A 13,265-nucleotide genomic window follows, 5' to 3' on the forward strand; every position below is an offset into this window, starting at 1 on the left:
TCCTGTGCAGGAAGATGGGTCCCGGCACACCGACCTCTCCGCCGCAGTGAGTGCGCAGGGCACAGTCCTACCTCTGCAGCTGCCGGGCCTCCTCTCATGCACACTGTCACTAGCACACACACACACACACACATCAGGCCTCCGCCCACCCTGCTGCTGGCACCTGCAGCGGCCTCTGCACAGTGCACACCACACCTGTCACATTACATTGGTGGCCGCGATATATGCAGAAATGTCACGTTTTTATTTCACACACATTTCAGCAGCAAAATGGATGCCTGATCCAAGTGGCAGTGTGTATGTATTTCAGAAACAACCTTAGGTTGCACATCTGGAAGGGTGTGGGCTGCAGCATTCTGAAACTGGATTTATCAGAACTCTGCATGTATGGCTGCAGCATAGGGCGGTGGGGACCTGAGATTCGTGAGGGCACAGTACCTACGTTCATACTCAGGCCCCTCTTGGAAGTTCACTCCTCATTGTAAATTTGTATTTTTTTTCCTGTACATTCCCCACTCCTGTGTGACTTTTTGGAATTTGTGTCTATGTAACCTTGATTTTTAGCCTCCTGTTTTTCTTTGTAATGTTTTATTGTGTTCCACTGTTCTCTTGAACCCTAACTGGCTCTATTGTACAACGCTCTGACACCTTTGGGTAATGTCCGTGCTTTATAAAAATGTACAAAATAAAATACAACAATAAAAAATAAATAAACCTAGAGGAGGCAGAGGCCCAGATTCCTGATTATGGTGTTTGGGGGTGATGAACCCTGTCCATGTGAATTTCATGACTATTTCCTCTCAATTTGTACTCAGACTAGGGGTTGAGCCGAAGCTCCCTGGATAGCTGTGGAACTTAACTCCCTCTGATGAGGATTTATGGGCGGAGAGGTAAAGGGGAGGGGCGATTCAGGGGTGACAGCCTGTGAGAGAAGTGACAGCCAGATGGTGCTGTGCATCAGCATCCTCTACCTAGTGACAGCGAGGGATCTCCGTGGAAGAAGCCACGCGCAGCTGACTGGCATGCGCCGAGGAGGCCGGAGCTCCGAGGGCACACGAGGTGCTTCTGTCTGACATGAGATTAAGCTAATGGCAATGTAAATGACAATGCCATTTATTTATCTGTTTTCAAAACCAATACATAAATACAAATGTTGTCATTTACAATGCCAATAGCTCTAACTTTTCCAAAGGCGAAACCATTGCATTGTAAATGCATGTTTCTTAACTTTCAATGTGAACATTTTTAATGGTCAGGCTTCAGAGTGTTGGCTACATACAGGCACAATGGTATCACCTCCAAAGGACCCATTTCAATGCACTCAAAGCGTATAAAATCAAAAGATCACCCATTCTAAGACTAATTTCACTACTTGTATCGTATTCAGAACAAATTGCTGACATTTAAAAAAAGATCAATGAGAGCAGTAACTTTGATTTGTTTGATATTACTTACAAGAAAAGAAGGTGTAATAATTTTTTTTCATAAAAAAGTGAACGATTAAAAGAAACAAGGCTGGAAATTTCTTATTAAAAATGAAACAGCAAACCTTGCAGTATATTTTTTATCTGGTTACAATATATGATATGGATGAAATTGTAGTTATACGAAAAATATGTGTATGCATGATGAAATAATTTTAAAAAGTGCATGGTTGAAGTTATTTTTTACTTTTGAAAATGTAAAGTGAATACACCAAGAAGTTGTCCATAAATACAGTTTCTGAGATTAATCATTATAGCCGAGAGCCATGAAGCAATAAAATTAGTCTTTTTTTGGTTGAGTCACTAAAAACAAGCATATCTAATGACCATTTTTGAAAAAAATACAAAATTTGTAATACTTGCTCTGGCTTCACATAAAGTCTTCTAATCAGGAAAAAGGATTCCAGAAGAAACAATAGTATTTTTGCTATAAACCTTCACAAAAAACGGCATGTGGTGCCGACAACTTGAAAGTTTTTTAACAACTGCAGCTTCTTTTAATTTAGGCCATTTAAGGAGTAGTTAAAACGACAGTGTAACTGAAGGGAGAAGGAAATTTATGTAAGCATTCACCACTCTCCTAGAACTATTTTTTTTTAATGCAGTTCATCAATGGCTGTCATTATTATTATTCTAAATTAGGGAAACTATTATAGTGGTCAAATCACACCTTTCATTTTCCTTTTCTTCCAATAATCTTCTTAATCGTATTAAATAAATGATACCAAACTGACGGATGTGTTTTATGCCTAAAAAACGATTTAGCAAGACTGAAAATTGTCAAACCTACAGATAGCCATTCGGGCTATTTAAGAAATGTTCTTCTGATGTTAAACTGTGAAGCGAGCAACAGCAACAAACACTTATTGTACTGACCAGAGACTGGAATTCGTGGCTATTGCTCTAACCCAAACTGTTCTACCAAGTGAGTGATTTAATATATGGTACACAACATGATCTTACACCTCCTGTGATTTGAAATACTATAATTAAGACTGATTGATTTTTTTACAATAGTTAAGCTTACAAATAACAAGGTACACCAAGCAAAATCATTGCAAATTTTTAATTTTGATCATTCATGAATATATCATTTCATACACTTCAGACAAGGTCGTATTTAGAATCCTTAAGACATTTTCCTTCATATAACGCTTGGCTCGCTTCTCTATTTGGATATCCCTCTTGTGCTCAGTATACTTCTCTTCATTGAGAGGCTCCACTAGCATGGTATCATTTCATCGATAACAGAATCCCCTTCTGCTATCGTACCACTCAGCAGGGCTTATAAACAAGTTCTACTGCACAGTAATGCAACAGTATCTCCTCGCCCCCTACCATATAATTCAATAGTGCTCTTTTTCTTCCCATGCATGGCCCCCAAGTCATCAAAATCAGCATAAATAATGAATCATTTCATGATCTTGTCTGATCTCAACCCCAAATAATGACTGAGGTTCCTCTTTGCAGGCCTTTCTGAAGCACCAATCATTTCCACCCGCCTCCTCCCAATCTCCCCCACCTTAAATAGGTGTTTATTCTAACAAGGGACTGAGGAGGAGTTCTTTGCCAGCAGAACCTGAGCAGCCGTGCATTAAAATAGTGCAAGGACATTTTAGACTGTAAAATCTCACAGCACAGATATAAAATCTCACTGCACAAACATGCCCCTAGGCACATTAGAGTAGACCCTGTTCCTTGGCTGAACGAGTACCAGGGAACGCAGACAAGTTTGGAAAGGCAAGTAGATCTTCTAAATATATATATATTATATCATACATTTATATATGTACACGCACAGCGATAAAGATTTTTCTTTTACAGTATTTCAAAAAAGCTTTTAGATCAGCCATCATTCTATAAAAAATACCTACTCTACAAGATAGAAAAATCTGTCCAAATATACACCGATTTATACACACACACGCCAGAAAATGTACATTGTGTATGGCTACGTCTGACATTCTGGAGGCCAGAGTAAAAGGAAAAAACAGGTTTTAAGGTTGGGGAGCTGGCCTTGTAATAATCATATGATTTTCCTCTTCTTGAGATACAACTTTGAGAATTCTCATGATAAAATTGAATCCGAATTCAATGCGCCTACTGTCATCTTTACACCCCTTCACTTTTTTTGTAAAAAGTTTAACATGATGTTGGAGCCTCCATAGTTTGAGCAATCATTTTCTAGTTGAAGCCTTCAGGTAATATGCTCTGTAGTAGACGTTTGAAGTAGAAAACCTGAAGGTGGAGTCAACACCTCTATTCTGGGAAATTACGGATGTGAACATGAGGCTACTTTGCAACCCCAGTGTCCACCCATCACATCATAAGGGAGCTTCAAAACGCATTGCGTGCCATAGCCCATTGTCAAAGAGCTGCTTACCATATGAACAATATCAACACTTACGGATTTTAGGGCAGTATTTATAACAGATCTGAGAATTTACAGGGGCTCCTGAATGATGCCGGTTACGGAAATGATCTGGGAATTCGGTGACACCTCTACTCTGCCCCCTGCTGTATCACTGATGAGGAAAAATAAGAAGCATCTAATGAACAGGTTGTTTAGCAGAAGCCTCCATACCCAGTTGAAGTGCTTTAACAAGGAACATAACTATTTGCAGATCAGCCCCAAAGGAATAACTTGGTAGACCTGCAGCAATAGCTTCTCTGACCTATTCAAACATGGACGAGGAGTCGTTCAGACTGATTTTCAATGATCACATCATCATCAAAATAATGAACAGTTCCAAACAATCCTTCTGGGTCTTTCACAATTGCAACACTGAGTATCTGGAGGTGAGGAACCAGTTGCCTCAATAACAGTCCATTTCAATGCAATCGAGAAGTTGATAATTTTAAAAGTCAGACCATTTCAGGAAGATTCTGAAGCAAAATAATGCTATGAACCAAAACACCTACCAATGAGATGTCTCCATTATCTCATTAGAGAGATATACCAGCTTGAAGGCCCTTAATGACAAGGCTTTGCACCGCGAGTTTACTGATCTTATTGCAGGCTAAGTTGGAGGACTTTCGGAGGACTGTAGCTAGTAAGCACCCGGTGACACATTATTACAACAGGATGTGAGTAATCTGCCATGCTCAAACAGTACCAAACCTGTTTCAACTTAAATCATATTTAGGATACAAACATACAACTGTCATGATGCCTTGTTCCATATGCAAAGAGCCAATGTGTGAATCTGATACTAGACAGGTGTGCAATTTGTGCAATAACAACTTCAGTAGAATTCCCATTCCAAAAAGCCTTGTTGTATATTGCAGTGCTAGAACCACAAGTCTGTGCCATACTATGAAGCGCCCAGCTCTTTATAGAAGCATACTCCGTGCCATACCCCTCATATACTTTTTGTGCGCCTGAAAGCCAGCCTACCTTAATATAAAATTTGATTTCCACACTTTCCTGTTACTCTTCGCCACCCCCACCCCCCATCTGAGTCTTGCTTGATTTCTGAATGCTACCATAAATTGAACTCAGCTTATCATTATGTTGAGCTTTCCCATAGGAATTTTTCCAAAACTTTCAGAAAACTTGGAGCTTCACAACGATTTTATGCCATCATTGTTAATTTTGGGTTGGTTCATTTGTTTTGAATGCAGAACAAGTTCATGTCAGAGTCTAGGAACACTATTCAAAATATACAATCATTTTCACACTGTTTCTTCATCACCGTTGACCCGCTGTATCCTCTTTAGGGACCTCCTGAGTCTCACACTAATGCCAGTAGGACTAACGGGTCATAGATTAGCAGCAGCACCAGTCCGACAGAATATATAAACGCAACAGGAAGACATCCGAATCTAATGACGCAGCCCCAACTGCGGCACAGGAACTGCAGGGATTTTCCGTTGGAGTACAACAAGTTTCCGGAGTGCTATCCACCTCACCCTGGTTGAAGGTTTCATCAGCAGAGTATCCCGTGGGCTCCAGCCCATTATTGCGACCAATATCCACTTTCTCCCCTAAATACCTTAGGGGTCGACTTGGGTAGAAATATTCAGGCACATGGGGGGGGAAGGAATCCGAGGTCTGGAGTTATTCCAACCTGCAAATATAAAATAATAGTAACTTTTCTTAGCCACAGAATAAAACACACAACAGTGCTTTGCGATACGTAGCTCAAGTGATGTACACTTACTTCACTTCCAATATGGATGGATTGGTCTCCATAATTGCTACAATAATTCGGTCGATGTAGTCCTGAAGGCGGAGATTGATTTCCTCCTGTTTATGAATAGCCTCCATAAGCTGTAGAGAGAAAAGTAGAGATGACAGTTACAATGATGATCCATCACTATGACTTGCCTTTGCAAGAGCTACAGTGGTGGTGGGTCTGCCCGTCAGATATATCTACAGGGAGACCTGACCACAATAGCCAAGTATAAAAGAGAAAAGATCTTCCATTCACTTAAGGTAGAAGGTGGGAATGCTCCTTACTTCATCTCTAGACACAGAGCTGATCTCTGCAGCAAGGGAATCTGAAAAGGACGTGGAGAAGAGATGTTTCGCGCCTTGAATGCTGAGATTGATTATCTGGCCATTCAACTCGTCATTCTGTTCTTTCAGATTTCGGTTATCCTGATTGAAACAAGACAATGGAATGTTAGTCTCTGATGCACTACACAATAGTCTTATCCAACATTACATAGTTCATCACTTTTACAAATCGATTAAATACGTGAAAATTGGCTAAGGCTATCATTGACCCAAAGTCAGGAGTCCTGTTAAGTCACCTGCATCAAATATGTTACACTTTGCTCCTGCCGCTAATATAAAAGACATTACCTTGCAATTAATTAATATGCTGGGCATTTTTAATGCCGTGCATAGGCAATGAAAAGTAGGCCTGAGCGAAATTTAAATTACACCAGCATAATTCGCATTATTTCTGGAATTTCACATTATACTTGTCCCTCAAAATTCCCCAAATTATGTCACATTGCGTAATTATGTGCCATTTGCAATAAAAGTTAAATATGAACACACAGTAACAACAGAACGAGAGTAGCTATTATTCGAGGTATTTCCGTTTTTTTTACAGCATTATTTTAGCTTGAAATTCTTCCAGGCATTAAAAATTATAGATCTGTATTTTGTATATTTTTCCAGAGTTTTGCATAGCTATGCAAAAGCAGATTACATGAATTTCCCACACCCTTAATAAAAATCACTTACAGACAACCGGTGATTGCAAATGCAGAGTAGTCAAGGGGATAAATAAGAGGGAGCAGGTTATTTATCCAAAGCTATGTATCCCACGATTATCAGTTTACTTAGGCAACCAGGCTATTAATAAAGAATAATAATTGTTTGTGTATATATTATTTAATATCAATGTTTGCAGCCTATAAGTGTTCTGAATGACAGGCAGTATCATAAACCAATTAAGTGATATACATTTAACTGACTCCCAAAAGGTTGGAAAGTGGAGTTGAGTTTCTAGGGATTTGAACTTCAAACCATAATGGCTTAGCTCACTTCAGTGGTGAGCATGTAACCCAAGGAGCAATCCTACAGGCTATCCTTCTTGACAAAGAGGAAGCCCCATAGAAAGGGAAAGTACATTTTGAGTAACTCTCCCTCGTACATGTAATAACAGAGTAGTACGAAGCAAGTGGAGTATATCATGGTAGCGATTAAAAAAGATGCTGGTTGTGACACACAAGTAAAGAGGCAAGGTTAACATCTCTCTCACCGCAAGAGTCTTATGTACACAGGAAACTCAAGAAAGATACCAGCTTCTTCTTTTCTAAGTGGGGATCATAATGTTGCGTATGGGATGTGGCCATGAGCGTTTTCTCAGAGCAAGTGCATTTCCCGGTCCATCATCCAAGTACTTCCTTCCTCAGCACCCTTTTTGGATCTTTTTTCTCTCCACTAAATAAATCAGTATTAGTATGGCACAAAGAAACCTACTGAGATTCAGACAAATGAAAACATTCATATATTGGTAAGAGAGAGCCTAGATGGGACAATATTATTTTTACAGGAAGTTACATTGGGCAGCCTGTGAGGGACTGCTCCTAAAACCTTCCATGAATCCTTAACAGGAATTTTGAAGATCGGCAATGCTCTCTGTTTTTTAAGTACACAATGGTCTACCAGGTAACACATTTCCCTTGCTCTGTCATTGTAGTTTATGCTGAACATTGAGGTCCAACACTAGATCCTCAGAGGTCCCAGTCGCTTAAGACCACTGTTGGGCAAGACCTTCCTGTTGAAGGTGTATGTCTAACCTTGAGTTTGTGACTACTAGAGCAATACATGTGGTCATTATTTCCAACGGCTTCATTATCATTCTCACTGCCAGACGCCAAGAAGCCTACACTCTTTCATTGTTGGAGTAGGCTTTCCATGTTACTGTGTTGAGTCTGGCTCCTAGAAATGCTGGAGTCTGTTCATGACACAGGCAAGACTTTTTGACATTTATTGGTAAGTCCAATTGTTGGAGAAGGAATATCCCCTGTTTAGTGTGGGCGAGGCATTGCTCTTGACTCGGCCCCTTTTATCAGATAGGTATTCTAGTTGCTCTTATTACAACCTCAGGTACTGGTGATGAGCCTGGCAAATGGTGATGCAGAAGCAATCGTCCGCGATGTCTAGTCTCGCTATATAGACCCCACTTGTCAGAAGTAGAATGATGTCTTCAATCGTTGTCATTTTAAGTGGTTGGTTGTGATGTAGGGCCCGAGCATTGCAAGACGAATTGACTACACGGGATTTAAAAAGTACAAGGAGTACAGCCTTTGCCCCCACTGGTGCACTGATACTATTTCTGTCGTGTTCTTGAGAAGGAGGGCTTGCACCTCTTCTAACAAGATCTTGATTTTGTTGAGGTGGTTTATTTGGAGTGGTGGAATGGGATTCCAGGCAACCATCGATGATGGTGGCTAGCACCCATTGATCAGAGGTTATGCCCTCCTATTGAGGAGGCACAATCGTAGTCGTCCCCCGACAGATGCTGGCTGCTCGGGGGAGGGGGGATGTGGGGAAGGTCACTGTTTGGTGGCAGAGGTGTCTCTTCTTTGGCTACCTCTTGCCATGAGCAGTTGCTGTTGGAGAAAGCTTCCCAGGAGTAATGTCCCTGCATGAATTGCTGCTGGCTTTCTTGAAAGGACTGCTCCAGCTGCCACAGTTGGCTTGGAGTGCCGAGCATGTGTCTGCAAAAAGCCATATTTTGCTGTGGATATTGAAGGTCACCTATCGCTTTCGCTGTGTCCTTTTTTTTGTGACGTCTCATTAACTTGAAGTCTAAATAGGCCATGACCATCAAAGGGTAGGAATAAGAGAGGTTGCTGAACCTCTAGCTAGAAGCCACAGATTACTAGCCAAAAGAAAGGGTTTTTTTATCAGTGGGAATAGATAGTGTGACTACTCACTCAGAGAACCTATTAATTGCTCACTGGTATGGTATATAATCCCCAAATATTTTTATTAGTCTTTTTTAAAAGCGAATGTCCCAGTCTCCTGGGTTGGGGTGTACAAAATAATATATACACATATAAAAAGACATTACAAAAGACAATGATACACAAAATTAATTAATGTATACAGATTAAACACGTATATATATATATATATATCTATACTACTATTATAAAGAGAGAACACAAACCTTTGAGCCAGGTAAACTACAAAAGTAATGCACCAATCACTACACCCAATACACCATTTGAAAGGGGAAATGTGGCAGAAGGACATAGGCTATAGATATGTACACCATATACATTAAAAAAGCAAAAACGCCAAAAGTGGTAAAGTAGACCCTTAGGGGCGTGGTCGTGGGCGTCTCAAACAACAAATGTGGGCGTTTACAGGGCCGTGCCAAGTGCAAATAACAAACATAGGCCAAGCGACTTCACAACACACTTACATATGCACACAGAGCGGAAATGCGCTTTCTCTGAATTTAGAACGCACAATATGCAGACAGAGCGGAAATGCGCTTTCAATGAATTTCTAACAAACATTTGCAAATCCCAACACATACAGTGGAAATGCGCTTTCAATGAATTTAAATTCACACATACAGCGCAGTAACACCAATATACAAAAACAGCAGAGGTGCGCGCTATAAGAAATATACACACATTCGTTGCAGTTACCCAGACAACATTGACGCCTTCGCATTAAAAACCGGGCGGGCCTTCCATCGACGAGGAGTGTCAAATGACGCCACACAGGGGACAGAATTAATTGCATACTACACCAATCACAACGCACTAAAGAAACACACACGACTTCGGCTTACCAAAAAAAAGTCTTTAACCATTGGCCATTGACCAACGACGTCACAGGGAGGTAAACACAAATAAAAACAGCCGACATTTCTTAACGGAGAAACGCAACCGACTGCGCATTTACGAGACTTTCCTCACATCTTGCGGACAAGATAAAACGCTTACAATAAGACATACGAATAACGAAAATAACACAACTGCCCATAATCACTCGAGCACTGCCAGGACTTCACCACACAATTGACTAAACGAAAGGGAAACTTCTTTGAAGGGAAACAAAGACGACTACACGAAAGAGCCTTCGAAAGAAAAAAAAACATTAAACAGGTGACAACACTTTCCTCACATCTTGCGGACAACATAAAACGCGTAAAATACATTCGAATTAAAAAAATAACATAAGTGGGCCAAATCAGTTGAACAGGGCCACAGACAACTCTTCTGCGGGGCGGGCGGGGGCCCTGAAGCAGCCTTTTGCTCCCGGACAACGTCGGGACGGGCTGCTAGTATATATATATATATATATATATATATATATATATCAACAGAATCCTCACGATCACGATCAAGGAAGACAAGCCACACCATCAGGTACTTCAAGGGTTGTTTATTCGGGCATAAACAATCGACGCGTTTCGAGCTCACGGGCTCTTGGTCACATTGTGTGTTTATATATATATATATATATATATAAACACACACACACACACATACAGATATCTCTAAACAAAGGAATATGTCTCTCTTCCACACTATTTACATACATGTGTATGGCTGTGAATTCTAAATATCAGACGCAGTCCATATTAGAGGTAGTCCATTGATGAGACACTTATGAGGGAAAGTCCCGTTCTCACAAATTAACTTTGTGTCTCTTGTATTTATAACAACAGTTTTAATTGTTGTCCTTTTGAGGCCATGATTGTTATGGCTATCCTCGTTTAAGCCAAGAATCTGAGGTGTGGTCCTAGTCCTGGGTGCAGGTTCGTTGGGGGCACTGTCTTCGGGGGACACGGAGAATGGGCTCCGCTCCTGCTGGAATTCCTGCTAAGGGAGGGACTCCCTAACTTGCCATCAGACTTTCATTTTTTTAAAGCCATAAGCGATTGCACCTTAAGGGTTCTCAGTAGAATTCTAGTACTGCACAACTGCACACTACAGCTATCTTATATATCCTTGGTGCAGGATACACGTTTTACATCACAAAGCATTGCACGCCACACAGCTCACTCATCATGGTCCCATAGTAGGCAGAGGTTTCAGACTCGGCACTGGTCTGACCACGTCTCCTTCCCCAGGCAAGAAGAAGTGAAAACAACATGAAACAGTATTCTGTTATTGGCTTAAAGTTCCAAAATGGAATTTTTCAATAATCTTAGGGACCAACACTTAGAGTATAGTATTTAAGTTCTGAAAAGGATAAGGTTTCTTGACTGATAGATCATACAAGCAAAGCAAGAAGACACATTTATTTTGAAAGGATGAACATTTCTTCAGGTGCAAACTGGAGTAAAAGAAGGCTTGCACGAGTAAAATCGATTCTGAGGAGATACACTTGACAAAAAAGATCCATGAGGTATTCAAGAGCATAAATTCCCATTTCAAAGGATCAACAGCTAAACCAAGCTCATAGTCACAATGTCTTTTCTATTGGAAGCCTTATAGGATAATGTTGTTTTCCTAGGAAGGCACCATAGCTCAATGCCTCATTTACCAAAGCACCAGCAGGGATGCACAACACAAATGTTTAAATGGAAAGCCTTTCTTACAGAGTATAAACGAGCATTTTAACACTAATCTGATCTATTAATTTACATGGAGCACAATGTCCTGACTTCAGAATGTTTATGATCATGAAATCCTGGTGTTTGTTTAGTTTAGTCCGAAATGCATTAAACGATTTGGAATCTTAGCATGCAACTAACCATATCAGTTGGATTCCCTCTCTCATTTCATAGTTGAATCAGTCTTTCTCTGGACTCTGCCACAGGCGAAGCTGCTCCGGGCTTTAATTCTATACAAAGTTTAAGCATCATGATTTTGGAAATCTCATTAAAAAGAGGTTCCAAGCATATGCTTTGCATGGCAAGAATAAGTTTATTTGGTTAGCTAATTTTGAAAAGTCAGGGAGCATCTTCGAAAGATTTGTTTATAAGAGAGGAGTGACAGGCCATGTGGTAGGCAGGGCCTACTGGGACTCAACTGTGGGGGTTGGGGTCATTTGGGGGTTGATGTCTCATGGCAATGCTACAGTGGCTCTTCAAATTGGGCCAAGTACAACAAATTCCACACTTGACTCTCAGAGTAGTTAGGGCAGGGATTTACAGGCTTTTCAGTGATGTAGTGTGGTGGTTCTCGAATGCGGCACTCACCAATCAACCAACTAACCCAATAATATCAATAACCTTAATGCCGAGCTAAGCGCTTCCATTTATAAGAAAGAAAGTACTTCAATCACACAGTCGAACTAAACACTGCACTATGCAATAAATATACTATTTAGCGTCTTAGAATACAATCCTCCTTGTAGGCACTACACCCGCCCGTTTGAGGCATTAAAATAATCTTTTGGATCAGGGGAATAGTTACATATACGTTTTTTTCAGTTGATCAACTAGTTTTATGCACAATCGAAATAACAGAAACAGAACTGTACTCAAAGTCAGGAAACACTGTAGTGTTAATTGCTTTGGTTTAACATTAAGGTCAAAGGTTTGTGTTAGCTGGTCCACCAATCAAATGTTTATATAGGGTAAACTTATACAAATGGTATCCATGAAACAAGTACATTTCATATTCAGCCAAATGTCAGATTCTCGAGCAACGTACCAAGTGCACAAGATAAAGAGGAAAAAGCTGTGCACTTTTCAAATACTCACACAACCTGACTAACTAAAGATAAGATGCCAATTGTACCTATCTATGTTTCAACGCCTGAGCATTATTTAAACATCAAGCTAATTTTGGAGATGTATGTGGATGGTGTATCAAAAAAAATACTATCTTGCAGCTCCGTTCGTATACTGCAAGCATCAGCTAAGATGTGTTTTGTAACACAAACGTTGACAATGGAGGTGGATTTTCTGCTTTGCACAGCTGGAAAACAGCAGCTTTTACCAAGGCAAACAGCAACACATCAGCAAGGGATTGATCCCCGGTTCCATGAGATGGACGGATACTGTTAGGGTAGTATGTGCTCTTTAGGTCTATGGTACAGGGCTAATCATCCTATAGGAATAGAGGCTACCATACCTGCAAATATTCTTAATACTCTTTCTTCAGAAGCAGGTTGACATTTCTTAAACCCAAAAGGGGCAATCACTGCCCAATGCACAAGTTACTTACCTTCGGTAACAATATATCTGTAAGAAACATTAGTTAGTTTTAGATTCCTTACCTTAGAATTACCCCCAGGCGTCAGACTGGATCAGGAAAGTTTTTTTGTCAGCAGTACCTCTATGCATCGGAAGGTGGCGTCGGTCGGCTCCGCGTCCATCGTCGTGGTCGACAGGATGA

The 13,265-nt window shown here is 40.5% G+C and overlaps 1 protein-coding gene across 4 annotated transcripts in view; it reads right to left on the reverse strand.

Moving 5' to 3' along the window:
* Window positions 1-2,535: 2,535 nt before the first annotated feature.
* The window catches only part of RAB11FIP3 (RAB11 family interacting protein 3), a 531,587-nt gene continuing 520,857 nt past the window's right edge, over window positions 2,536-13,265 (reverse strand). For 2 of the 4 annotated variants that reach the window (XM_086941175.1, XM_086941173.1), the window contains 3 exons: window positions 5,947-6,087; window positions 5,648-5,757; window positions 2,536-5,554 (listed from right to left, as the gene is read on the reverse strand). In XM_086941175.1, coding sequence (XP_086797301.1) covers window positions 5,545-5,554; window positions 5,648-5,757; window positions 5,947-6,087 — 261 coding nt within the window. In that variant the 3' untranslated portion in view covers window positions 2,536-5,544. Of the gene's footprint in view, window positions 5,555-5,643; window positions 5,758-5,946; window positions 6,088-13,265 lie in introns of those variants that run through there. The other 2 variants (XM_086941176.1, XM_086941174.1) reach the window with 1 other exon arrangement.

This window comes from Lissotriton vulgaris, chromosome 10, assembly GCF_964263255.1.
Source record: "Lissotriton vulgaris chromosome 10, aLisVul1.2, whole genome shotgun sequence".
Taxonomy (NCBI): domain Eukaryota; kingdom Metazoa; phylum Chordata; class Amphibia; order Caudata; family Salamandridae; genus Lissotriton; species Lissotriton vulgaris.